At 42.1% G+C, this 27,613-nt stretch overlaps 1 protein-coding gene across 4 annotated transcripts; it reads left to right on the top strand.

Moving 5' to 3' along the window:
• Positions 1–113: 113 nt before the first annotated feature.
• On the top strand, positions 114–27,613 carry farp2 (FERM, RhoGEF and pleckstrin domain protein 2). Of its 4 annotated transcripts, none has more exons than XM_010739784.3 (27): positions 114–264; positions 852–1,085; positions 7,606–7,710; positions 9,602–9,644; positions 9,735–9,813; positions 10,135–10,232; positions 10,824–10,938; positions 13,433–13,580; positions 13,676–13,771; positions 13,912–14,075; positions 14,194–14,262; positions 14,408–14,465; positions 14,607–14,874; positions 19,892–20,076; positions 20,257–20,346; positions 20,787–20,920; positions 21,007–21,088; positions 21,184–21,421; positions 21,871–22,001; positions 22,102–22,170; positions 22,267–22,356; positions 23,043–23,125; positions 23,626–23,744; positions 24,543–24,682; positions 25,675–25,782; positions 25,901–26,052; positions 26,144–27,613. In XM_010739784.3, exons 2-27 carry the CDS (start codon positions 885–887, stop codon positions 26,235–26,237), a joined length of 3,159 nt encoding a protein of 1,052 aa, XP_010738086.1. In that variant the 5' UTR covers positions 114–264; positions 852–884; the 3' UTR covers positions 26,238–27,613. The 4 variants fall into 4 exon arrangements, with proteins under 4 accessions (XP_010738086.1, XP_027145858.1, XP_010738083.1 ...); XM_010739781.3 differs by lacking the exon at positions 24,543–24,682 and adding an exon at positions 23,989–24,152 and having other exon boundaries at positions 116–264; XM_027290056.1 differs by lacking the exons at positions 114–264; positions 24,543–24,682 and adding exons at positions 603–621; positions 23,989–24,152.

Here is a 27,613-nt window from a genome sequence, read left to right as displayed (position 1 = left end):
CAACTTGTCATTTTCCTCGTTTCCCCCCCTCCATCCATCCATCACGGCTATTTAAAGCAGAGGAAGGTAAATCTTCCTCCTTTAGAAGAGCCTACAATCCTCGGACTCATTTCAACCAATGGGAAGCCGAGTTGGACTGCTTTAGCCAATCAGAAACAAGCCTGAGTGCGCACTCACGTTGGACGACGACGACCATGGACTGGAGTAGTGTCCTCTTCGGTGAAACAAACTTTTAGCTTGTAGTTTCCAGACGGGCTAAAAACGGTAAGTTTAAAAGCTGCTGTACGGATTTAATATCATATTTAGATAATGTAGTATGTCTTTTTTCATGGTTATATATTATATACGTCGGCTCTTTTCTCGTCGGTAAACTAGTAAAGCTCCTTTTCTATATAAAAAAAAAAAGTAGAAATAGCTTAAATGCGTATTTGAATTTTGGGCAGTTGGTGAATTTCTCGCTTTTAAAATGATTTTAACTGCCTCATTTAAGTTTTGTTGACCCACATGCCTCGTAAGTTAGGCTCATAAATCGGTATGCCGTCGTTTCTTTTTGTATTTTTTTATTTTTTTGTTTAGGTCGTCTTCTCCGTTTCGGCTTCAAACTTTACACGGTTAGCGTAGGTGGGTATCAGCCGTTGGTGTGTTTTAAAGGTTGTTATGAATGAGCCTCACATGTTCAGACAAACTGTTTTTTTAAAAAGAAAGAAACATGCAGATTTAAACCAGTTAAACCAGTCATCACAAAGTTTCATGACAGATTTAATCAACCCAGACTTTTTCTCCAGTCAGTAATCATTTTGAATGGTTTCCCCTTTAACTTTATTCATGTTTTGCATTTTTTTTTTTTGCAGGAGTGAGGTTGGGGGGAGCTGCTTGGAGCAGTAATGGGGGACATCGAGGGTTCATACCGGGTCCTGCAGACCCCTGGCACAAGGCTGGGAGCCCAGTTCAATGCTGGTATCAGCACTTTGGAGCCGGGCCAGAGTCTCGGTGGCAACATGATCAGTGGGAGCAAAAGCCATTGGCGAGCACTGCAGATCCGTGTGCAGGGGCTGGACGACTCCCAGGAGTTCTTTGATGTAGACGTAAGTTTCTCCTTATCGTGTTTCCTGCATCCTTCTTCCATTCGCACTGTGATAAGTGCGCAGTTTGTTTCACAGCAGGCTACATCTTAACCTTATATACCATGATTGCGTGTGGCTTGGGTTTGTGACAGCTGCCACATGGCTTTGGCGCTGAAATCCCCTTCCTCCGTAAGGCTTCTTATTCGGGCAACTTGGTGTAACTCACCAGGGAATTTTTTAGTGTCCTGGCTGTGATTTATGGTCAAAGTCCAAGTAGTAGTAGTAGTAGTTTTCTTTCCTGCTCCAGCCTTGACAAACTAAGAGGGATATAGTTTGTGGCCATCCAGGATTCAAGCTTGGACACATTTTCAAGTCTGCGTGTTAAATGATCAACCTGTGCCAGTGCATGCTGAAATATTTGCATATTGCAGTAGGTCTAGACCAGGGCTATGGGTTCTAGCTTCTTTTTATTTTGACATAATTTGACTTATTTAACTTGAACGTGTGACAGACATGACAAATTGTCCAAAAATGTTGGGTTTCTCGGTCCTACTGTGCAACCACGGCAACTACAGCAGGCACATTTAGGCACCTCTACACTGAAATTAAGTTGACCTGATCAAAATGACTTATTAATCAACAGCCGCAGAAGCACACAGTGCTGCTAAAAGTTTGAAATCATGAGCTACATTTTCAGCAGAAGTGAATCTACATCTTAGAACGATAGCTGCTGTTTTATCCTTTTCATTATAATTATTTTACAGTAAGTTCATCTTTTTTCTTTTCTTAAAGGATCGGCAGATGGTTTGAAACAAACTTTTAGATCCGCTCTGATACACTGCTTTCCTGTGTTTACTTGCCAAGTTGCTGCTGCAGTCATTGAGAAGGCAAATAGGAAGCAATAAGGAAGCCACTATATCAGAGCAAGTTTCCTGTCTTTTCTGTGGTGGGAGTATTATCAAAGTGGAGCCTCCACTAGGGGTAAACCTCCACGTCTGATCTATGGAGGATTTTTAATTGGCGGTCTAGTCTAACTGGACTTACATGCTACTAATTCTGTCCGAATAGGTTATGGTATTTAAGTTGTGTAACTGTGCTGTCCTAAATCCTTGTGTAGCCACAACAATAACTGTTCTGGCAGATGTAGTGTGGGGGCACTGCTGAGACAGACGTTCCATAATCTTATGCGCCATATGTTGTCTCAAAGTCCTGAGCTAATGCAATGTGACAAACTCAAGTTTAATTTATATGGAAAGTGGGTCTGTGCACTGCTCGGCCTTTCAAGAAGTTTTTTTTGTTTTGTTTGTTTTTGCAGTTCACATATTGAGACTGAACATGGCCTGCAGGGTTCAAAGTAAGCTCTGGGTATGGTGTTGATAGGAGGTGTCAGACAGAAATACATGGCTGCAAAAGGGGAATGACGGCAATCCTGTTGTCAAGCAGACTGCAGTTTGCTGAGAACAAGATGGCCTCTGAGAGCCTCTGTTGTTCACCACTGGCCAACGTTGCTTAATATTTCAGCTCATTCATACTGAGAAGACGTGGGCCGGCTGGGAGGATGGTGCTTACGTCTGTGCATAGAACGGCTGTACATCCGCCTCATGACTTAAATTCTCACTCAGGAACAGCCAGCCAGCGTTGATGCATCTTTATTAGCTTTGTGTCTGCGCGACCACAGCTGCGTTAAAACGAAAAATGAATGAAGCGGCATAACTTTCCCTACATTGTAATTTTTCCTCATGCGTGCTGTGCGCAAAAATAGACTCAAAATTGCAGTGTTGAATGTTTGAAATGGTTGTGGCCTTCAAGCAACTGCCTCCCCTCATTGTGGCATTTTGGTTGCTCAGCTGCTCAAATACCTTACATCTTTATAATCTACCATTACCTGACACTCTATACATTATACACTGCGTAGTGCAGCATGACTTTGCTCCTGACTAACCAAAAAATGCATCACAGATGTCGTGATAACGGAGCGGTGTGAGGGGCAGACACGTAATGTCGGACAAATCGGATCAGAGCGCGTGTGAGCTTTGATCTGTGGCCTTCATCTGCTGCAGGTACCTCGCATGGTCGTCATCAGCAGACATTTGCTCGCATGGCTCTCGTCCATACGCCCCTCCCACTGCCAGCACAGGAGAAAGCTCAGCCTTGTGGTTTCTGGACAGGGGAGGCAGGGCCGGCAGGGCAGGGAAACACAGGCTTCTTTTATCCAGAGCACAGCCAGCCCCTTTGCTGGCCTTAACTTCCAACTCCAAACTCGCAAAAAAAAAAAAAAAAACAGGCCAAGGGGTGGGATGTGGATCCTAGCTGTGTGAAAATGCAGTACAGTCAGGGCACCGGTGGGAGGGAATCCGGGCTGGCTTTGCTTTTAGTGTTAGCAAACAAGCACATAAATAGCAAGGTTGACAACCAAGTGGGTTGTGGAGGAGGAGGAGGAGGAGGAGGGAGGGAGGGGAGGACAGAGGGGCAGCCTCTGGTGTTAAAAGAGCAGTTCAGAGGGAGCAGTCATGGCCGGTACAAAGTTTGAGCCGGGTTGGTGGGGGAGGGGACACGCTCAGGAGTGAAGCCCCGCCGGAAAAAGTGTGGAATTTCAACCAAGCAGCCTGTAGCAGAAATCACTTTTTGATTGAATCAGTTGAGAGTGATGAAACTCTCGTGACTCGACAGTCTGTACAAAGTGTGAAAAGAAAGATACTGACTGTTTCCTGACATGAAATACTTCCTTTTTTAAAATGCTGTTTTGTACGCTGTGTGATATTTCGTGACAGTTATGTGAGACGAGCACAGATTGGGATGATATGAAAGTGTAATTATCTGCGTAATGAAGCTGAATTGGGCATGTGTTTTGTGTGCGTGCGCTCAAAAGGAGTACTCTGGCTCTTCATTACCACCACTACAGCTGAGCACCCAGCTCTCATCTCTACAAAGCACTCACACACTATCCCACTGTGTGCTGAAGTAGCCATCTAATGGCTGCGCCTAGAAGGACTTGTTTAACATTTGAAACAGTCCCCTGCCCTTCACAGTTGTTGTTGTTGTTGATTGGCTGCCACTCGAGGAGGTCCCACCTCCTTTTTTGCAGTGCAAGCTTAGTTTGTAAAGTATCTGGGTTACACAGGTGAGCTAAGCAGAAGGCACACTAAAACACCTGATCCCGATTACCGCTATGGCGTGTTTATCTGCCAGCAAACGCTCTCTGGCCAACTGTCCCACATGCGTGTCCTGAAGCCAGGTAGTGAAAAGAAACCTGTGCTAATTATTACAAAAGAAAGTTGCCATTAAGGTAAGAAAGGCATCAAAGAACTCGTTGATCTTTGAAATGTCTTCCTCGCAGAGTTGTGAAAGTGGCCACTGGTGTGCAAAGCTTTTAAAATGTATGTCAGCAGGGAATCTCCTGGTGGCAAAGCCTAAACAATGTACATCCCGCTGAGCCAGATACAAGCCTCAACACACCCCTGCTGTCAGTAGGTGGTTTTAACGGCGCTCACTGCGGAGTGTGAACCGCCGTGAACCGTGCTCAACCTGTCAGGCGAGGTACACCCAACCCTGGACTTGAAATAGGCCGGGTGATATTTAGGTTACCTGCGCTTCTTTTCTTCATGAGAAGGGCGGCTCTCCCTCGTAGCTGGCTGCTTTTCAAACCCTGCATTTGTATGCCACCCCCCTCCCTCCCTCCCTCCCTCCCTTTCACACACACAGGAGAAGATTTGTCTCCCAGAGAAACATCTGTTTGTCATTCTGTTTGTCATAATCCCTGCTGCTGCTTTCAGAGCTTGATTGGGTGACCCACTGACCTGCCTTGACGTTACAGCTCAGAGATGAGACTGCGGTCCTCACCACAAGATGGGTGTGAACAAACTGTATGCGATCTCACGGTCGCATCACAGATGTGCTTGAGCTGAGAGCGGCAGACAGGCTTTTAGGTAGCACTGCACTAATTTTGTGACAATTATTTGCATTGCAGAACGGATTTAGATGGTTGAAGGCAACATTGACCAAATAAAATACCAGAATATGTTTTTAATAACGTCTAGTAGTGATTTCACAATATGTTTTTTTGCTTTCTAATCTTTTTAGTCTATAATATGTCATAATTGTAAAAGAAGTACATCATCACAATTTTCCAGAGCCCAAGGTAACATCTTGAAGCTGCTTGTATTGTCCGAGCAACAGAATCCAAATATTTCTTTTTTGCAACAATATAAAACAGACAAAAAGCTTTAAATCATAAACTGGAACCAGGATTGTTTTGTTTTGATAAATATCTTTGAACAATCAACAGCAATTAAAGTTGATTTGTTTCACCTCTAATAACCTTTTAAGATTAGGAAAATGAATATTAGCCAATAAGGGAGTATCCCTGTGCCAGGCCAGGTGCTCACTAGCTCAACAGTTCATATATATCTCACATCTATATGATATTTATGTGTCCTTTTTGTCACTTTGTTGCTCTAAATCTCATTACCATGGCATCATTTCTCCCTCTTCTGTGAATGCAGTAATGCCAGGCGTATCTTAAGGGTGGTATCCCTGCAGTCGCATAACTGTTTGCCCACTGTGTATACAGAAACTGATTGAACACACAGATAGGCCAACTTGGTCCGCAGTGAGAGGAAGTTATTTGAAGGGAAATGATCTGCACAGGTCTGTGTTGTGAAGGAATTTCCCGTAGAAATGTATTCTGGGTTTGAAATGAGGTAGAAAAAGTGCATAATTGTCTGCTGTCACTACACTGCATACTTATTGTATTCATGAAGGTGTGGGCGATTTACAGTCATGGTGCCATGTCCTTTTTGCTAGCTGTGGAAAATGTCACTCCCCCCTTCAAACTGTGGAAGATAAAGCTGAATGTCCCAGAGGAGGATCTTTCTGCTCCTCCAGACCAGAGCTCTGTGAGTGCAGCGCTAACATTCCTGCAGATGGTTAATGAGTAACACAAAGGACCAACAGAGAGTAGCTTGCTCATGACTGCGGAAAGTACCTGTTAACTGTTTGTTCTAATTTGCCATCGGTTCTTGGTTTCCTGTCAAGCTAATTGTTTTGGTTTAAACAGTTTAAGACAGAGAAGAGTCGGATATATTTAGTGAATGGGCTCATTAAAGCTGTGTAACATAGATGTTTATGCTTTGAGGTGAACATTGCAAATCTGGAAGAGAGACAGGGATGATTTGCTCTAACACCTTTTTGTTTGCTTACCTCATTGTCTTATTATTGTAACAGTTGAATTGGCATTCAATGAATGGGGACAGAAACCGGTTCAAGTTGATAACTGGTTCCAAATTGTCTAATCCACCAAAATCATTTGCCTCAGGGCTTATCAGTTCTTTTACTTATGCTGGCATGTTTTTCTAACCGTTAATGCGACAGTGAGAAACTGTTGGTGACGTCAAACTCACCAACTTACAAGAAGAAGTTATGGTGGAGATGATCACGCTGTCAAAAGCGTGGCTTCAATTCATGATGAAAGACGACAAGAGTGCTAGTTGTAATGTTCGAGAGTGTAAACACCACCAATATGCTGAAACATCTTTCTTCACAACAGACTCCGAGACAATAAAACAGTTGTGTTGATGCTACAGAAAACTGATCAGGAACCAATAAAGTCATCTTATCATTTCTCATGCCCTGTCATTGAACCAGTCAAACTGAGACAGAACATCTCAAAATGTTTCTTACATTTGGCCGCTGATGCAGTTTGAAGACTTGCCTGCGTAGTGTGTGTTTGGCCTCCACTCAAAGGCAACCCAGACAAAGTGTTTTAACACACCAGCTTTCGCGCTCGCTGGTTGAGCTCGGCTGTAATCCGACACGGTAAATGCGCGGAAAAAGGTCATTTTACAACAGATTCCTCAATTTATAGATGTTGTGTCAGTAGGTTTCACCTGCAATTTATAGATTTTTGCGAATGCCGAACATATGATTGTATCAAAGTAATGAAAAGACTAACTACAGTAAATCTCCTGGAGCTCTCTCAGTTTGTAATGCTTCACTTTAGCCGATGCAAAGCAGTTCTTTTTATAAGGCTTTTAAAAATACTATTTTACATTACAACCAGATGTCTCAGGCTATAATTTTCTCAAAAAGTCACAGGCTAGGATTCCAAACCTCAAGTGCAGTGTGTTCTTAGTACATAGTAATTAGTTCTTCGTTTAGTGAAAACAAACCCCAGAGCATTGAGAAGGTAAACTTCGGCAGATTTCCTGCTCGTGATGTTTCTGTCCGGCAGCATGATAACAGTAAATGTACAGTAGGACACATTTTTGTAGTTACTCATCCAAGTAAAAAAAAAACAATTTGAATTGACAGATGGAACATAGACGGGCCATGAAACACACAATTAAGTGGATCATTTACAGATGCCAAATATTTTCTTCACCACACAGACGGCGGGTTTTTGATAGGAAAGTTGTTGATCAGTTATATAGTTCTTGTCAAAAGAGGCTGTAAGATCTATGCTCAGTTGAATTTTAAGATCTTTGTGTTGACATAGCGATGAAAGTAACGATTCCTTTTTCTGTCTTTTTTTTCCCCCTTTCAGCCAAAAGCTTTTGGACAAGCTCTCCTCTCTGATGTTTTCCTGAGAGGCAACCTCATAGAGAGTGATTACTTTGGCCTCGAGTATCAGAACATGCAGATGAACTGGGTACGTACACGAGCAACTGTGTCTTTTTTGTTTTCTGTTTGAAAAGGGGGCACGCAGGACTGTCCAGGAACCGGCATGCGAATGGATCAGACACGTCAGCTAAGCGCTTCAAAGTTTCAAAGGTCACAGCTTGATGACAACACGCCGCGTCTGAGGCAACAAGATGAACTCGCGTCAGTCATTTCTCAGGCAATCAGTCGCTCATCTTTAGCTCTTTACAGCTGCGCGCTCAGTGATGTAGTATTGTTTTTACTGGACTTGAGCAGTGTATAATCCAAGAATATTTTTAACTTGTCTGGCACAAGTGCCCATACACAAATCTCAGAGTTTCCATTCTTCCAGAAACATAAGTGGAATTCAAGACCACCTACACGTTCTTTGTAAAGCAACAGAGAAGAGATATGAAACATATTGTATATCTTCTTCAAAGACAATGCAGCCGGTGTTGAGCCACTGACTTTATAGCTCATATATTCAGCAGCAAGTGCAAATATAAAGAGGTAAACGCCTCTAACTTAAAAAGGTAAATGACAATCTGGGTCAAAGGTCGAATAGTTTCAACTTCACCAGCTCTGTTTTTCTTTCTTTGCTCCACATTTAGGGGTAAAGTTACACAATGGCTAGAGGCATTGTCGCAGTTTGAAACTTTTGGTTTTATTTGACTTGCTTCAAAGCCGTCAACGGTAACAGGTTGAGGTGCCCGAAAGCTGCAGCTAATATCAGGTGTGACAGCTGATGCTTAGTGACACAGGCTGCTGAAGTCATAATCCTAAACTGTTTGCAGCACTGAACGTAAACACATTCAGCAACATGTAACTCTACTCATATACGTTTTAAAAATAGTCTCCTTCCTCCTCCTTCACTACACGTTGCTTTGCTGCTGGAGCCATGTCTCAACTCCTTTTCCATAACAGACCATATGTGTTTTTAACAAACTTACTATATGTGCTTTGCTGACTCTTACAACAGCTTAAATATAGTGTCAGTCATGAAGTTTAAAGACAGGAAAAAACACACACTATGATCAGCAAAACAAAAACACTTGTTATGTTTTGGACCTGTTGCAAATTTCAGTTTAGAGGATGTGACATTTGAAACAAGCTCTCCATTGTTCGAGCAGCTGTAGCTTTAACGTTCAGCTTCAACATTTTTTTTTCACCATCATTAATCATCTAATTTTCTATGCCAGTTGTTGAAAAAATGTCAAAGAAATAAATCAATTCTTGAGGTATGTAGACACGTATCCTAAATGTGTCTAACGATGTTCAAACTTAGACAAATCTATGATTTTATTGCACTATCGGTGTGTTTAACAGCGTTTGCTTACTTGCTGCTTGTTGCTATGACTTCCAGTTAAACGTAGATACGTCAGAGAGTGACCAAGAGAGTCAGTAAACTTGAATAAAACTTGATACGTTACCTCGTCCATGAACAGTTTCTGTCACGTAAGATAGATTTTCATAACCAATAGTGATTGTATCAATGGAGATGACAACTTTTCACAGTTTTGATGGCCGTGACCACCCACAGCAGAAAATTACATGCTGTAATCGGATCCACCAGTATCTATTCTTCTCCTGAAATTATTTTGCTCCGTACCACATGTATATGTGCATATCAAACTACTAACTCAGAGAAGAATTCAGGCAAATATCAGCTGATAGCAGTTTCTCAATATATCTGTCTGGACCGTGCACATTCCTCCCTCAATCAGGCCCAGATGTAACTGAGGAAAAGCAGGCTCCTGTTTTGTGGCAGTGAAGCCAATGTTTGCCCACAATATAGCTACATCACTCTACTATCATCGAGTCATCTAAAGCAGAGCTGTCACCACCTGTCAGATTCTGTAAAATCTCAAACTGTGAAGATGATACTATGTTTTTCTTCTCAGGTTTGGCTGGAACCCACAAAACCCATCGCCAAACAAGTCAGAAGTAAGTAAGCTCAAATATTAGCCCAGTATTAGCGCTTAGTGATGATATGTCTGTGCCTGAGTGCTCATGATCTGTTTTTATGTTTTTCAGGACCAGCAAACACGCTATTTAGGCTGTCAGTGAAATTTTTTCCTCCAGACCCCGGTCAGCTGCAGGAGGAGTACACAAGGTCAGTGTAATTTCCGACTGGATATTACTTTTTTTTTTTTCCTCTTCTCATGGATGGGATTTTGAAACAACACAGATTTTGTTTGTTTTTTCCTTCTCAAATGCTCACGGTTATGTTTTCAGGGATTTATAATGTTACACTTATAACAAAAAAAAGATGTTTTATCTGAGAGTTTTAAAAAAAAGTATAAACTTATGTATTTTTTAATTTTTGTGAATGACATTTGATGAATATACTTCAATCTGTGATAAGCTTGGTTTGTGTTTATTTCCTTTTCATGAACATAAACAGACAGCCTCTCTGCTTTTTGTGTTTTTACAGGTACTTATTCTCGCTGCAGATGAAAAGAGATTTAATGGAGGGCAGGTTGTTCTGCACAGAAAATACTGGAGCTCTGCTCGCCTCTCACCTTGTCCAGTGTATGTTTCTAAGTTGTATCTTTACCACGATATTTTCTTTTTCTTTATTTGTCAGCCACAAACCTTTTTTTAAATATATTGTGCCAGATGAAGGCAATTCACTCGATGGCTGCATTTCAACATCTTGATATTTACAACATGTGTCACTGAACATTGATGTGGATTGCACTAGGCAGTTTTGAATGCACGCAAACAAACGCTGAGTCACATGCTAAAAATGATTTTATTTTTGTCTCTGTACTGCATCACAGTTACAAAGACGAGTTTCTGTTATTTAGCCTAACCTCACTGAACGAAATAAAAGAAACATCTGTCGGTATAACAGTTTATTTCAACACAAGTGATCATACAGCTGAAACAATGCTGCATTTGTTTTAGTGTAGTAGGTGTAGTACACATATAGCAACACAGCTGTTGTATTTGTAAATGATGTATGAACATGTAACGTCAGATAGAATCAAACTCGATAATTAAAGTTTCAACATTGTTTTGATCTAAAACACTCAAAATGAAGTCAGTGGCCTTTGCTTAATAGAGGCTTACTTTGATGCACAAATTAAAACAGATGTTTTTGTCTTCTTTTAATCACAGCGGAGATTGGCGACTACGATGATGTAGCAGACAGAGACTTCCTGAGGACAAACAAGCTGTTGCCTTATCAAGAAAAGGTCCAAGAGAAAATCATGGAGCTCCATCGCCGACACTTGTAAGTTGCTGCCCCTGATCTGTGCTACGTCTTGTTTCACGTTGAGCTAAAGCCGCGTGATGTCATGTTTGTACATCTTGATTTATTAATCTGCCTATTTATTGTGTTTGGTTGTGGCTGCATCTTTTCCTCCACGTCACAATCAAACAAACGTCAGTCGGGATGTAAATTTGAACCAGGAGTTATCAGTCTTTGTCTGAGCGCAGTTACAAAGGAAAAGTTAAGGCCTCTTTCAGCTGCTTCAAATAGCTATGTAAATGAAATATATATTTCTTTCTGCACAGTGTCACACCCCTACCACAAAATAGACCAGCTGAGTGCCAGCTTGCTAGCAGATTGTTCTGCTTGTTCAGCTGCTGACTGGGCACTTCCGCTCAACTCTCTTGTGCACAGTTCTTCATTTATTTTACATTTTAATTCTCTAACAGACACAAATAACAACAAAGTTGTTGTTTTTTTAAAGTACAGGTACACAAACAACAACGTCTTCAGACCAGCAAGTGTAAATGTGTCTAATTACTTTCAATTACTTTCTACTTCTGGCCACGTTAAGACAGTTTTAAGCCAGTTTACTGTGACCTGGATGCAGGGGCCGTGTGTGTGTAATATTGTGGTTAAAGTGATTATTCCTTGTTCTGAGAATGCAGTGGAAGTAACAAATAAACAGCATCACCACCGCACACCAGAACAGTATCATTGTGGAGCTACAGTATGACATTAGGAACACCAGCTGTTGTAAGAAGTGGAAAAATAATGCGCACTTGAATTTACATGGACCCACTCTGAGCGAATGTTGTTTTGACTTGTGGATTTGTGTGTACGCTGAAAGTTTTGAGTCTACTCAAAATCAAAGAAACTTGAACATTTTTAGCTAAATGTTGGACCGAACACAAGTTTTTAAACTTAACTACACATTTCTGCTTCCAACCTTTTTTAGACCATCTCAAATTCATATCCCACAAAGCATCACATGAATTACAATTTTTGGACTTTGTAAACAGTGGCATATTGTCTTTTTATGTGGCTTTAAAGACAAATGTTTAGTGTTAACTCTGATGAGATAACTGAACTGTGCTCTTGCGAAACAACCATAATGAGAGGGCTTGCCCCGTTCCACAGTCCAGAATCTCACAAAACCACTCGCTGCACTTTTCCCACCACCAGCCTCCTTGTTAACACAGTACTATCCTATGGCCAATAGGGGCTCTTTTCAACCCAGCGTATTAGGCAGCTCTAAAGACCTTTGCTAATCTCTTCCTTTGGTTGCCAGTGTGGAAGCACAAGCGACGAGTTCCCTGGCCTAATCCCTCACTCTGGCTGGTCTATTAGCCATAAGGCCAGTGGGGCAGGGGAGGGCCCTAAGGAGATTTTACCGCTTAACGGATGAACAAAATTAGAATGTGGTGATGATTGGATGGATATGTCTTCCTAACATGCCGTTTGGTTGTAATCACATGGTTTTAGATAATGCCTCCGAAATCCTCGAAGTTATAAGAGATTTAAGGACACACACTACAAATGCGAGTCATGATACGATTGCTGTGTGAATTACATGTGCTAAATCCAGAAGAACTATGGACACTAGGCTCCATACTATACATGTTGTGCTCCAAAAGCCTGGTTAACTGTGGTTATTTACCTTATTGGTTTGAAGGACAATATTTGTTTTTACTGCACTTGCCTTGTTTATATGTTGGAGAATCAAAACCAGACTAAACCCTTCAGTAATGTCAGTCTGTAAATAAATAAAAGTGAGTTTGGAGTGTGGAGCAAGGTCCAAAATAGTGATTTTTCTTTTTATAGGTGTGCAACAATATGTTTAGATGTAATGCTTAGTCTCAGCTCTGATTTCCAGTGTGCCTTAAGAGTTGCGGTGTATTCATTTATTTTCTCCCATTTCCTTGTTCCAGTTTCATTTGTTTAGGACGCCTCTGTTACTAAATCTATGTGAGATTACATTACCTAGTCACCTGGTTCTGAGGATTGAGATGAACACCTCTTCTTTTTACCTGTGTGTTGCTTGTTTTAGCTGAAGAACTTGAAGGCAATCATCAATTTATTTAGTGCAACTACTGAGAAAATTAGCATAGTTATTTAGTTAGATGGGTGTTGTCTGCAGAGTTATAATAATTAAATTGATTGATTTTGGTCTAATGGAACCATGTAAAGGTTAAATTAAAGAGGCTCAAGTGTTGAGCCTTGGGGAACTCCATGTTCGTCTGTTTGGATATATAGTTGAATAAAAGTTTCTGTTTAGGACACAGAGGTTTTGAACCAATGCAGGGCAGTGTTTAAAGGTTATCACACTTTTCTAGTCTGTGTATTAGCATTACATGGTTAACCGTGTCAACCAAAGCATTGGATCCAATAGGGCTCTGACTAAAACTGAGCATGAATCAGGAAATCTGACTTTTCGCTTTGAGTCAGTTGTGACTTTGTGCCAGGTGGCACTTTTTTACTCACAAGTGTTGATGTGTTTTATTGTCTACTCCAGAGGCCACACTCCAGCTGAATCAGATTTCCAAATCCTGGAGATTGCCCGTAAACTGGAGATGTATGGTGTCCGTTTCCACCCAGCAGCTGACCGGGAAGGCACCAAAATTAATCTGGCTGTTTCTCATATGGGGCTTCAGGTTTTTCAGGTAAGTACTCATACCAGCATCTCTTTTGTTGATGTGACCTACAGTCCCTAACAGTGTTGCTAAGGGTTTTCTTTTTTTTTTCCTTATTCTCCCAGGGCAACACAAAAATAAATACTTTCAACTGGTCCAAGATTCGCAAACTGAGTTTCAAGAGAAAACGGTTCTTGATCAAGCTCCACCCAGAAGTTCATGTATGTATTAACGAAAAATTAACATCTTTATTCTGAAAAAGTTGGATGTCTGTTATTTTACCCGTCTTACATTCCACATCCACTGTGAAGAAGACTAGTTTTACTGTGTGATCTCATTGTCTGTCTCTTTCTGTTTTTAGGGCCCCCATCAGGACACACTCGAGTTTATGATGGCTAGTCGAGACCAGTGTAAAATCTTTTGGAAGATCTGTGTGGAATACCACTCATTTTTCCGTTTGTTTGACCAACCCCAACCCAAATCCAAAGCTATTCTCTTCACGAGAGGGTCTTCCTTCAGATACAGGTATTAACTTCTGGCATTAAAACAAAGAAATATGTCACCTTTAATGCTTGTTTATAGAAACATCAGGGTTTCACGTTGAATTATGTGGTGTGTTTAATTCAAACCTCTTCTCTGTCAGTGGAAGAACCCAGAAACAACTTGTGGAGTATGTCAGGGAAAACGGAGCAAAGAGAACGCCATACCAGAGGTGTGTGTTTCCATACACAGTATGCACTCTGTTTATTGGAAAGATAAATTGTTTGTCTTACTAATTCTTCTTAAGTATTGACTGAGAAATGTTTCCATGCTGCATTCATGGTTGTAATTCTGCCATCAAATTGTTTCTTTTTCAGGAGGAACAGTAAAATCCGAATGTCTGCTCGCTCCATCGCCACAGATGTGCCAAAACAGGTCAGTGGGGCTACAATTGTGCAAAAATAATCCCTGGATTGTACTTTAATGAATAAACTAATGTACTTCTTCTCTTCTCTATTGCTTGCACCTCTTTGTCCTCCCCCACTCCTTCTTTTCCTTGTCTTGTTTGTGTTTCAGACCTTGTCATTCAATGACAGTCTCAGGGCCCCAGGCTCTCCTTCCTCCGCTACTGTGTCCTTCTACCCAGCACACATCTCTAGCATTCACCCGCGAACAGAACACCAACCTCAGCTCCAGCCTTTGTCCGCACTGAGCCAGTCTCCAGCGCCTCACCAGCAGCACCAACTCCAGCACCTTCAGTCCCCTCTGCAAGCCACCAGACCCCCCAGCCCTCCGATGGAAGAACCTCTCAAGGCCGCTTCCCCATCTCACTACGCTTTTCAAGGTGCCCCTAGCAATCAGGCAGCAGGACACTGCAGCCCCTTGTTTGTGTGTGTAGAGAGTGGCACGTCCCAATCACAGCCCTCCAAAAATGGCAATGAGGATAATGAGCACGGTGGGAGAAGGGGAACCGGGTGCTCGTTGGGAGGGGGTGGTGGGAAGAGGAAGGGGGTTCTTACACCTGAGGCTTTTGAGGCGGAGCTTTTGCGTACAAAACAGAATCCCATGTTTTCAATGTCTAACTCACCGCTGCATGTCACTGAGGAGTTCATAGATGATGATCCCACTGAGATCTCCTTCTATGGTGGGGGGGCGGAGGCCTTCTCTTTTGGGCTTGATGATAAAGTACATCAGTTTGATTATGTCGAGGAATCCGACCTCAGTAAAAACAGGATCTTTAGTGTGGGCATTGAAGACCTGAATGGGAATACTAATCCTTTCCCTGATAGCATTGTTGGTCATTCTGAGACCAGCTCCTTGGTCAACAACCGCTCCGAGTGCAGCTCCCTGGACAACCTGGGGCTTAGCTCTGCAGGTGAGTCCATGTCGGTGGGTTACGGAGGCAACGACTCCTCCTCGCTCCGCCTGCCAGGCTCCGACATCCAGTCAGAGGCCAGCTCGATGGTCAACTTCCCAGCGTACTCGGTGCGATCTGAGAGCAGCTCTGCTGTGCAGTTCAGTGACCTGGTGGAGCAGCTTGAGCAGCTCAGCTACCCACCCACAGCCACTGAGGGCTCCGGGAACGGCAGCTCGGATTCAGACTCCGACTGGGGCTCTGACAGCGTCCTCCCCCCTGAGCAGAACCTGTTTTACAGTAATCCACTGACGGGGAACAGTGGAATCGAAGGTTTCCTCCTTCAATGCCACAACCTGCAGGCTCTGGCACTCGCAGACCCCTCTGGATCTCCTCATATTAAAATGTAAATCGCATCCTTATAGCACTTGAGGCCTCTGTCGGGGGCTGTCCAAATTATAGACACTTTTGTGACATTGTAATTAATAAGTAGCGACAACATAGATCACTCTTTAAATATACAATTTTACCCTTAGTCACAACGACACCTTTCACATTCACACTACTTTTATCACAAGATGGATCATAACAAAAATGGTTCCACCATGTGAAATGTAAAGCAGATAATTTGACTGCTGGTGTCTGTCTCCAGTCCGCACTCCAGTCTGTTGATTCAAATCTTTGTAGTGTAAACTTATTAACTGTCACATGCTTTTTATTTTGAGCTCCCTCTACTGAGAAGTGGAGGAGAACCTCTCCGTCAGTGATTTGACCTGGTGTACCCCTGCCACAGTCAGGGCGTGGTGCTTTTATTTTTTGAATCACTCCTGCCTTCTCATGAATCTTGCCTTTTTGGCCTCAACTTTCATGAGATTCTTGAATGACCTCTTTCAGTTGTCTTATCTGCAACATTCATCACATTTTTGGTAAATGCAAAACACTTTGTGCTTTTACTTTGGAAGCTTTATATCTTTTTTTTAATACACATTTCCCATCCTTTTAAAACACTCATGGGTGTGTTAGGATAGGAATGCCTTGTTATGTTTGCCTGCCTTTTGCTGAATTCATAGTAATTTAAATCGGGATGTCTGCATCCATCTTCCAATTTGATCGCCTGGTTAATAGTTTCGATTTAATGAAACACGTAGCTGATTAAAGGAAATTTGTAAGTAATGTAGAGTTTTTTTTAAAAATGATTTTCTACCTATATTTTAACGAAGACTTGACCAACAAGTAAGCTTAAATATGTGATTTCTTAATCACAAAGTACTAAAATACGTCACCACCATTGTTATTACTAGTAGTAATACTCACCTGGCATTTCTTAGATGGTACTACTTGTGCAGTGTAGAGTTTTCCAGTAGCTGGTGATCATTAATCACCTTCCAATCCATCGTCTCCAATCTCAGGGTAAAAATAAAACCAGAGAGTCGTCGAGGTTCATTGATCCTCACAGGCCTCCTCCTGTATTGTTAAAAACAAGACATGCCATGGAGCCGCTTTTCCATTCACACTTTTGTGCTTCACTGACATCTGCTGGCTGAAGTGTGTGTCTGCATTCTGCACATCTACAGCATGTAGTAGATTCATGTAGAAATCACCAAAATAACTCACCAGCTAACTTTTTATTTTTATTTTTTTTGCTTTATGTTGAGCTAAGTTAAAGAATGTAAGCCGTGTACTAATGAGCCATTAGGTACACCACTTTGTACAAAATGAATGTATCATCTTACACGTCTGTAAGGGTTTGTGTTTCTGTAGCGACCTTACAGCACTTAGTAAATCATGTAAAATAGTCTCTGACACGATAGTACTTATTAAAACATAGAATACGTGTAGCGCTTTTCAACGCTAGAAACCATCAATGTTCGTAACTTCCAGGAAACCCTTTTGGATGTTGTAGTTTCAGACACGGTTAGAGATTCATGTTGCGTCGTCTCTTCTCTGGCATGTGGCTTTTAGCATGTTTGGGGGTTCTGGCATTAGCTATCTTCAGGGTACTACGTGGTATTCTGTTTATTGGAAGGAAATGGGGGGTCTTTTGCACATCCTTCTCTTTTATATTAGCTGGATTTTTGATGTTTTTTTGAGTATTGGTATAGGAAGGATAGTTTGCTGTCACGTGGTCAGTCCTACAAGCATGCGTTTGTTTACCCAGACACCAGGCTTCAGATCTGTTTGTGGTGTCATCAAGTCTGCCATAAGACGAATTTACTTGTGCCATTAAACCTGAAAAACTAATACTCTCTTTATCAAACTAATCAGTCGTGTTTTGTTTAGTCACTGGTGTCTTTTCCTACTTAAAACAAAGAGTCTTGACTTGTCGGGTCTGTTTCCTTTTTATTTGAGCTGCCTGAAGGGTGACTTCACTTGGCTTCACTTTGCCCTTTCTGTACGTCACAGTCTTCTTTTTGTCTCGCACTGCAGTGCCTTAAAGCACTTACTTAACTTTCGCTCTTCTCGTGCACTTCTCAGGTGTAACGTTCCTGTTTACTTCTCAAGAGCTTTGGGATGTTTCCAGCAAACATCTCTGTGGAAAAGGGGCTCAGTCTAAATGAAGAGGGTTCCTCTTTAGTAATTTAGAGATAATTATTAAACACTCACCAATTCTCATTGTCATTTTGAAGGATGGCGTGTAGCCGTTTTTATTTTTCCTTTTTATAGAAAGGCCACAGTCACAAGTGTGAACAGTTGTCACCTTGGAGAGTGTTGAACATGACTTTTGTTTCAGGTGCCATCAGTTACCTTGCAGGCCGTGTAGAGTTGGTCGATCCCATCAAAGGTTTTGTCTTGGTGGCTTTTTTTTTCTTTCTTTTTTTTTTGCCTTGATTCTTTTCCTGCCACATCTCAACTAAAGATTTAATTAATGACGGGCTGACAATTATAACCAGCTAAGCTAACTGCACTTAGGCATCAAGTAATCATCACTTAATCCTGAACATGTATATTGACTTATTATAAACAACCCTGTACTTAATGTTTGTATGTTTTACTCTCAAGAATAAAGTAATCACTTTTGGGTACCATGAATGTCAGACTTAAAATTCTTTTTGGGATGCAGACTGAAATCAAAGACGCAACAGTGATGTAATTCTTTCCAACTCTAACAGTGGTGTTGCACAGGATTGTGCACAGTCCAGATCATATACCTCTGTGTTCAGACCCAGACTCTTACAGCAGTGATGTAATAATCCCGTGAGGTTTTGGGGGTTTATGCTCAAATATTGCGTATAGATGTGCCTTTTTTTTCTCTTTTTTTTTAGCTTTATCATCTTCCAAATGATTAGAAAACTAAATGAAACTCAGGAGCAACATAGTCCACATTGTTTGACTCCTACTCCAGTCTTTTTTTAGGTTTTGAATGAATGGCTCATGTTCTTTTAGAGAATTTGATTATCTTTTTAGTTTTTTTTTAGTATCGGTGTAACAGTCAGAAGACGAGACGCAGCACGTCAGCACACACAGTCGATTTCCTTTTTAAATTTGAGGCAACAAACAGACTTTTTTTGGGGGGGTGGGGGTTGGGTCGGACTCGTACACAAGATTCCTCAGCCTAATTCCAGCTGAGTGTGTGTGTGTGTATAAGTGTGTGTGTGTGTGCTCCCTGTTTGGACAGGCTTTGTGCCAAGTCATTCCACAGCAAAACCCTCGTCCTCCTGCTGTGGAGCCTGACGTCCGCTCTCTTCCCCTCATATCGTTCCCTGTGGGGCACTTCAGATAAACTATAAACAACTATTTGCCCTCCAGACGAGCCACATTCCTGATAAGTCTTTGCATGAGCAATTATTTCCGGGTCGAGTAGTGACTTTCTTTTTTTTTCTCTCTCTCCTCCTCTCTCTCCCGGCCTTCCCCCACTCTTTTTTTTCCCTCTCTCTGTTTAGAAGTGGAAGAACAGCTGTGTTGACCTGTGACTCAGTAAAAGAGGACAGCCCAGCGTTTCATCTGCTTTGTTTTTTTTGTCTCCTCGATTGTTGTGTAGCAAAGCTTGCGCTCAAGAACAAAAGCACAAGAGCCGGTTCTCTTGAAATGAAACAGGGCTCGTATAAGTTGGCAATGAATCATTTGTCGTTCTTGCAGAGAGGGCTCTGAAAACAATGGCAGTGGGGGGGGAAATGTGGGAACCATTACTTGCTTTTGGTCTGCTCCGCCGTCTCTCCTTTCATTTGTGGCCGACGTGTGTGATGAACCGTTCACCCCTTGTTTTTGTTCAAACGTGCACCATGTTTCTGAGGGGAAATAAAATAATTGTGGAAAAACAGGTTAGGTGAAGATGAATTTGACTGGATGCACTGTTACATTTTGTAACACTGTTACCGAAGCGTTATTGTGTTTCGTTCCACTTCTTGTAGAGGTGTATTGACTTAAACTCCACCCATTTCAAAAGGTCATGTTTGTCCCGTTTGGGCAGAGTCCATTAACCTTTTGTGATTCCATTATCTTTTGTTTTAGTTTTTATGATATCAGTTGTTCGACTTATAACAACAATTTTATGTTTTTTCTATCACAGATTCAGTCGTGGACAGTCCTCAGCTCTCGCCCTTCAACTCCAAAGGTCCCCTCTGCTTGTCACCCTCCTTCCAGATGTCGACCCTCAGCCTACCGGGCCAGGCCCCGTCACCCCTGCAAAGCCCCATCCTGAGCGAGGTGGGCAGCACTGCCAGGCTAGAGGAGGAGGAAGAGGGCAGGAGGAAGGTACACTGCTCACCCCTGCCTCACAACCCCTTTTTTTAAAGAGTAGAACTCACTGCACCCAGACTGTTTTGTCAGTATAATGGAGGAGGAGGTGATGGATTAGATTTTTCTCATGGTGGGGATGATGTCAATTGCTCAGTTATTAAACTTGTGCCTCTTTTTTTTTTTTGTCTCCCTCAGCGATATCCCACCGACAAGGCCTACTTCATTGCCAAAGAGATTCTGACCACAGAGCGAACGTACCTGAAAGACCTCGAGGTCATCACTGTGGTGAGTTTATTTGAAAAACAAATTTTATATACCAACGAAATCTGCATGTGGGATATATTATGTCGAAATATGATACACAGTTCACTACTCAGCACAGTTACAGTCCAGCACAGCACACCTGCAGAGCAGAGCACTAAACTCCTACAAGCTGTCCTCTTCTGTGATATGAAAATATCAGATTTCCACTCAGTCAGGAGAAAGAGTCATGGTTAAGGTACAAAATTCTCACGCCCCATGGTGCTGAAGAGTCACATGGGATTGCAACAGAGTCGTTTTTTTTGTTTTTTGCCCGTCATAATTGGTCATACATTTATGTTTATTTTAAAACGTGTTAATCTCCTGATGAAGAAAGACACAGTCATCAGTCAAGTCATGTACGATCATGTTTACTTTCCAGTCTCTCAGGAGATGTATCAATAGTCTCTCTGTCCTGTTCTCAGTGGTTTCGCAGCGCCGTGATCAAAGAAAACGCCATGCCTGAAGGCCTCATGACTCTCCTCTTCTCTAACATCGACCCCATCTACGAGTTCCACCGAGGCTTCCTCAAGGAGTTAGACCAGAGGCTGGCTCTCTGGTGAGTGCTCCTTCAGTGTTCATCTGTGTGATGTGCAGGAAACCTCCAATGAGATGACAATAAAGACAAAATGTGTGTTTCCTCAGGGAGGGACGCTCGAATGCTCATGTCAAAGGAGACTACCAGAGGATCGGTGATGTGATGCTGAGGAACATGTGTGCTCTTAAGGTGACGATTAGCTCTCTAATTAAACCTCCCCCATCCTTTATATGTTCGATTGCCACCCTGTTTTTCATGCTGTACATTTTTATCGTTGTCCTCAGGAATTCACCAGCTACCTACAGAAGCACGACGAGGTGTTAACCGAGCTGGAGAAAGCCACCAAGAGGCTGAAGAAGCTGGAGACGGTCTACAAAGAGTTTGAGCTGCAGAAAGTCTGCTACCTGCCTCTCAACACATTCCTGCTCAAGCCCATCCAGCGCCTCATGCACTACAAACTCATCCTGGAGCGACTGTGCAAGCATTACTCTCCCACACACCGCGATCACGACGACTGCAAGGGTCAGTTCTCCGTAACTCTCACGGATGGAAGTGTGAAGAGTCGTATCAGAATTCATGTAACTTTTGGTGTCACTTCTGTGTAAGCAAAACTAGAGAAGTAACTCTGCATTCATGCACACGTACACCCTGCAGGATGTAAGCCTTTTCCAGTCTACATAACACATGTAGACCCCGCATTAATCTGCAATCTGAATCTAGAGGTTCGACAACTGGTTGACAGTTGTCAGGACCAATGTTATGATGTCTGATCTTGGTATATATGAAGTATATAAATATATTTTCAGTGCTGCCACTCTTCCAGTGATGCTTGGCTACACATTTGTGGTTTTACTTAAAATTATTCTTGGAAATCTGATTACTTTTACCTTTTTTTCCCTTTATTTTCAAATTGACGATGAATCTACCATTGAACGTATTTTGTATTCACATCATTTATTCTTTCCTCACAGAGGCTCTGAAGGAAGTTGCCGACATAGCCACTCAGCTCCAGAGTAGTTTGATCCGACTGGAGAATTTCCAGAAGCTGACAGAGCTGCAGAGAGACCTGATCGGTATAGAGAACTTAACAGCGCCAGGCAGGGTGAGTGCAATGACATCGAGCAGAGGGTAGGGGGTGCTGGGAAACTGCCTGAAAGTGTAACACAGCATCTGACGAGCTTCTTCTGTTTTTTGTTTTTTAGGAGTTCATACGAGAAGGATGTCTGTACAAGCTTACCAAGAAAGGACTGCAGCAGAGAATGTTTTTCCTGGTTGGAACAAAACGACTGTCACTTAAACTACGATTTAAAAGCTTTTAAATGAGCGGACTTGGAAATAACGAAGCGTCTCTGTGTTTGTGTTTTCAGTTCTCGGACATGCTCCTCTACACAAGTAAAGGTGTGACAGCCACCAATCAGTTCAAAGTGCACGGCCAGCTGCCCCTTCATGGCATGATCGTGAGTATATAAGCTCTGGCTCAGTTCTTGTAACTTCATCAGCCCTGTAAAAATCCCACTGCAGCTCTGGGTACACTATCAGAGGAATGCGGTTATCTGATGGTGAGCTGCGTAGGTTAGTATTGTGGGTGTGATCTGATCAGTGTGTTAAGACAGGAGCACCTGGGTCTCCTAACTTTGCATGTCTCTGCTTTACTCCTGGCTGCAGCTCATAGTGCTGGACGCACCGGTAAGTCCTCTGAGCTCTGCCAGCTTGGATGCCCGAACCCTACCCATCTTCTCCCATGCTTGTGTAGACAAATCATAAATGAGAAAAAGGCACACCTAGAAGATTGCTCAAGATGCAGAATCATGTCAGCCCTTGCAGCTGTTCGTAGATGTATACCAAGCCAAAATAAAGCATGGATCATCTAAATGTGACACTCAACTCGTAGGTGTGTTTTGATCTTGATACTAAATGGGGGAAAAAAACGGGACATGAGCGCATCATGGTTTACCTCAACACAGACCCGTATGGATGCTCCGCTAGAAGCTCTTTGGCAGGTCTGTCTGTGACATGAGTCAGACTCAGATCTGTTTCCCCCTCCATCCCTCTGCTTAAACGGTTCATTGCTAAACAAATGTGTTTAGATTGAATGCTTCCGATGTTTGGTTAACCTTTTCTGGATTTCTCTTTTTGTTTGTAGGTCGAGGAAAGTGAGAATGAGTGGTCTGTCCCCCACTGCTTCACCATCTACTCTGCCCAGAGGACCATTGTAGTGGCTGCCAGGTATGAAGGACCTTCAGTGGACTACAAGTTAAAGTGTAGTCTTTCTCTAGTCTGCAGAGAATCAGATATATTCCATATATCATTATAATTGTTGATACTCATCGTCAGTCGATGAATATAAGTAAAAACATCTCCAGTTTATCGTTTGTATTTCTTTATTTTTGTTTGTTTTCAGCACATTTTGATTAACAATTTCTGACTTAACAGCAGTTAGGATGATTATATCATAAAATATCATAATAGTAATTCAGTGCTCTGACCACGACTGTATGCACGACAATGTTGGCAGAAAGAGATTTAACACAAACTATACATTTGTAATACATACAGTATAAATAAACAATACAAGAGGACATGGAGCGCAAAGAAGGAAAGCTTACTAAATTGTGTAATCTGGGAATAATTTTATTATTTATGTAGAATATTCTTTGATAATGGTAACACTGAGTTAGGTGCCGCTCTGTCTCAACTGTCTCCCGTGTGTATGTTTGTGATTTCAGCTCTAAGGTGGAGATGGGAAAGTGGATTGAGGATCTGAACCTTGCTATCGACATGGCCAAGAAGTCACAAGAGAAATCGAGCATCTTTCTCGACGCTGGACTCGGCGATCACTCCAACCGTAAGAGCTCCTATCGACCTGAGTATAAGTTAAAGATGTAAAGTAGTTGATGTGCGGAAAAGTGTCCTGTGTAACAATTGTTGTTGTTCTTTTCTCAGTTAAATAAGAAAATTATGTTTTAAAAGCTTTTTTTCCCCACCGCATTCAAATGTAAAGTTAATCCCTTTCCTCCAAACAACTCCCTGTCCCACCTCCTCGCCCCTCTCCTCTCCTCCTCCTCATCGTCCTCCACCTCCTTCCTCAGGATCGTCAGACGAGGTTTCTCTGGAGCAGGAGTCGGAGGATGACATGAACTCCTCCCGTACATCACTGGACAAGCAGACACACCACCGTGCCAACACCACCATGCATGTGTGCTGGCACCGCAACACCAGTGTGTCTATGTCCGATCACAGCCTGGCTGTGGAGGTACTCCTCCTCTGCCCACTTTAAGATTCACACACGCACACACCCTGAATATAGAAACACAAGAACAGACCATATATATATTGACACTCACCGCGGTGATCGCTCTGGGATCCATCTCAGTGTTTCACCTTCTCTTTCTAACTCTTTCAGTTTCCACTCACGTCCCTCTTTCTCCCCCTGGTGACTGTTAGATCCACTGTCTCCTGCTGGACGGCTCTTTGTTCTTGGTTCTTGTGCACTGATAGGATATTAATAATGTTTGTCTGACACTAACATTCTTACTCCACAGACCTGGAGGACTTCCTACCTGCTCTTTCTTTCCCTTTTATTCCTCTCTGAAGCTAACACGCTAACACTTTCTCTTCGTCCTTTGTCTCTTTACCCTCTCAGTCTTCGGTTCTCCGGCTGTCTCACCAGAGCTTCCTCCTCGCTATCTCCTCGGTCAGGGCCAAAGACCAAACACCATCACGCATGTTTGTTGGTACCGAAACCAGAACCTCTCTCTCACTGATTACCTGCGCATGAACCAGGTACTAGAGCCACAGGTCATGGTGGATCACTAGAAAAGGTCCAGTTATTGTATTTGAACTCTGTAGGGTCATTGGAAAGCATAACTGGGTTAAAAGAGCTCATTGTGCATTTAATCACGTTAAAATTAACTGAAAAAATAGCCTGCAGCATCTGCACACAAATCAAAACGTCCATAATTGTCTTATAAAGCAAATACAGTAAAATAAGGATGACACTAATATGAATAAAGAGAAGGAAAAACGGCAGAAAGAAAACAGTCGGCCACAGCTCTCAGGTTTCAGACATCAGTACGTCTATTGTACTGGAAATGCTACCATGACAATGAGGAGGAAATAAATGCTGAAATTTATTAGTCACGAGATGAGTAGGAACAAAGATCAACTCATGTCCCCTGGAACAAAATATGTTTGATAAATCAGCGTCTCAAGTCCTCAAATCAGAAATAAATATCAAAGACGATCAGTTTTCCAGAAACAAGCTGTTACAGCAGCAGATTCCTGCTTTGCTTTGTTGCACTGCAGAACGATTTCTTTAGAGGAAAACCGTTTTCGCAGCTCGGACCATCCATCAGTTGTGACAACGTTATACTCAGTACTAAAGTAGCACGACTGCTCGTGCTTGTAGCCCTGCTGGACCTATTTTTAGCAACGTCTTTACATTCCAAAATCTTTAGCGAGTCCAGTGTTATTTTTAACTGAAAGGAACAATAACCAGAGATGGAAACATTAGAAAAAAATAGATATAATTACTTAAATGGATGGAAATTTTCCCATAGCAAACATTTAAAAGTTGACAAATCATATCATGCCCATGGCTGATATGTTACAGTAGCAACAGAGCTTGAACAGGCCTAATCTACAAACAACTGTCTTCTATGAAATCACTAAAAAAAAGTCACAACCCGAACGCTCTCACAACCAAAAATCCTGACCTTTTCATGTAAATCTGACTGTCTGACTTGAAACATTCTCTGCTGTCTCCCTCTGTGTAGAACCAGCTCTCCGGTTACCTCTTGAGGAAATTCAAGAACAGTAACGGCTGGCAGAAACTCTGGGTTGTTTTCACCAACTTCTGCTTGTTCTTCTACAAGACTCACCAGGTCAGCAGACTCCGTCCTGAGCTGTATTATTTCTGCTAAAGAGCACAAGACATTTAAAAGACGTAACTGAGGTGAGCTGGTCTGTGTTCAGAAAGTGTTTTTCTTTCCCTGTTTGCAGGACGACTTCCCGCTGGCTAGCCTCCCCCTGCTCGGCTACACGGTCAGCACCCCCGAAGAGTCCGACAGCATCCACAAGGAGTACGTCTTCAAACTGCAGTTCAAGTCCCATGTTTACTTTTTCCGAGCAGAAAGCGAGTACACCTTCGAAAGGTACGTGACTTTGTTTCTAATTCCCAGAACATTGTTGCACATTTCACGACTTTAAAGTCAAGTTTTAAAACTTTTTTTTTTGTCTTCACAGATGGATGGAGGTAATTAAGAGTGCTGCCAGCACCACGGGCCGGATGAGCCTGCTCATATCCAAAGGAGGTCCCATGGAGATAAACGGAAACTGAATTGAAGATCGTGTATCTGGAGGCTGGGCCTCCGGGACATCAGAAAGACTGTCCAGTCTGGTTCTTACTGTAACGTTGAAGTGAAGTGAACTTTTTTGGACAATAACAACTGGAGACTGAAAGATGCTGCCAGTTTAAGTGTTAACATTTCTCAGCTTAAGGATTTAATTCTAATGGTCTGTGCTTTTTTTTTCTTGATTTAATGATGTAAATGATAACATTTGTTCCTGTATACAGGATATGATGAAAGGGAGACGTGTATATTTTGATCTTTTTTTTTGCATGTGTAGCGCTCTTTATTTAGACTGATGGGAAAATAATGTTTTATGGGACCAACTCCAACACAAAAGGGCTTAAATTCAGGCTTTTTTTGGAGAAATCTTTTCTCTTCAGCGCATGATCACTGAAGCTTTGTTGGGTACAGCACTGTGCTATGAGGAGGGACAAAGATGATTTACAGTACGTGGAAAAATGAAGTTACAGGATAACATGTATGTTGAAAGAGGCGGCGGTGCATGCGAGGCGAGCAGAAAGTTCATGGTATGTTGAAAGTCGATTCTGCAGATGCATGGGAAGTTTTGAGAAATTCATGCTGCTGTCGGGAGTGACACACAAGTGATTTTTAATTTCAAACATTTCTATGAAGGTTTTGAAATATTACCGTAGGCAGTATTTGTTTCTAAAACTTTATTTGCCTGTTTAATTGAAGGTTGTTTCAAGTGTTCAAAAGGGAGCTGCTTCTGCTTAAATCCTTTGATTAGTTAGATGACGTTATGGCCAGTTTGGTGCTACGTTTCTCTCTTTTTAATATCAAATGTAATCCAATATATCCTGTTTTTATTTTTGCATAGGCATAACAACTCGAGGAAATGCTGTGTAGTGTTTTACTTTGTAAAAGTTGCAGACTTTCCTTCTAAAAAACAACAAACAAACCAGAAGAACATATTTTGAAGTAATTGTACCTGGTGGTGTCTTGGTGTGTGTCAGACTGTTTTAGACAAATGGGAGCTGACTTATAGGAGACACCAATGACACTTATTGTCAGTTCTATAGTGCGCTACATGCAGCCATGGTATTACTTGGTATATATATATATTTTTTTTGTATGAAGACTGGAATCTTTACCCTCTGTGTGTGTGTTTTGTGTGTGTGTGCGGAGAAGCCACTGGAGCTGTAACACGAGGTGATGATGGAGGTCATCTCCAAACCATCTTGACATTGTGTGTAAGAGACTTGACTGTTGCACAATTAACATACAGTATGTTACTCCTATTTATTGTCTAGCCTGTCATCAGGGCCAATGCGCCTGAATTGCCCTCATGTAGTCCTCATGTTATTCCATCGGAAACCTAACAAATAAAAATTATTCAATCACA

This window comes from Larimichthys crocea, chromosome XVII (assembly GCF_000972845.2).
Source record: "Larimichthys crocea isolate SSNF chromosome XVII, L_crocea_2.0, whole genome shotgun sequence".
In the NCBI taxonomy this organism is placed as follows: Eukaryota; Metazoa; Chordata; class Actinopteri; family Sciaenidae; genus Larimichthys; species Larimichthys crocea.
This window is presented reverse-complemented; position numbering and strand designations above follow the sequence as displayed.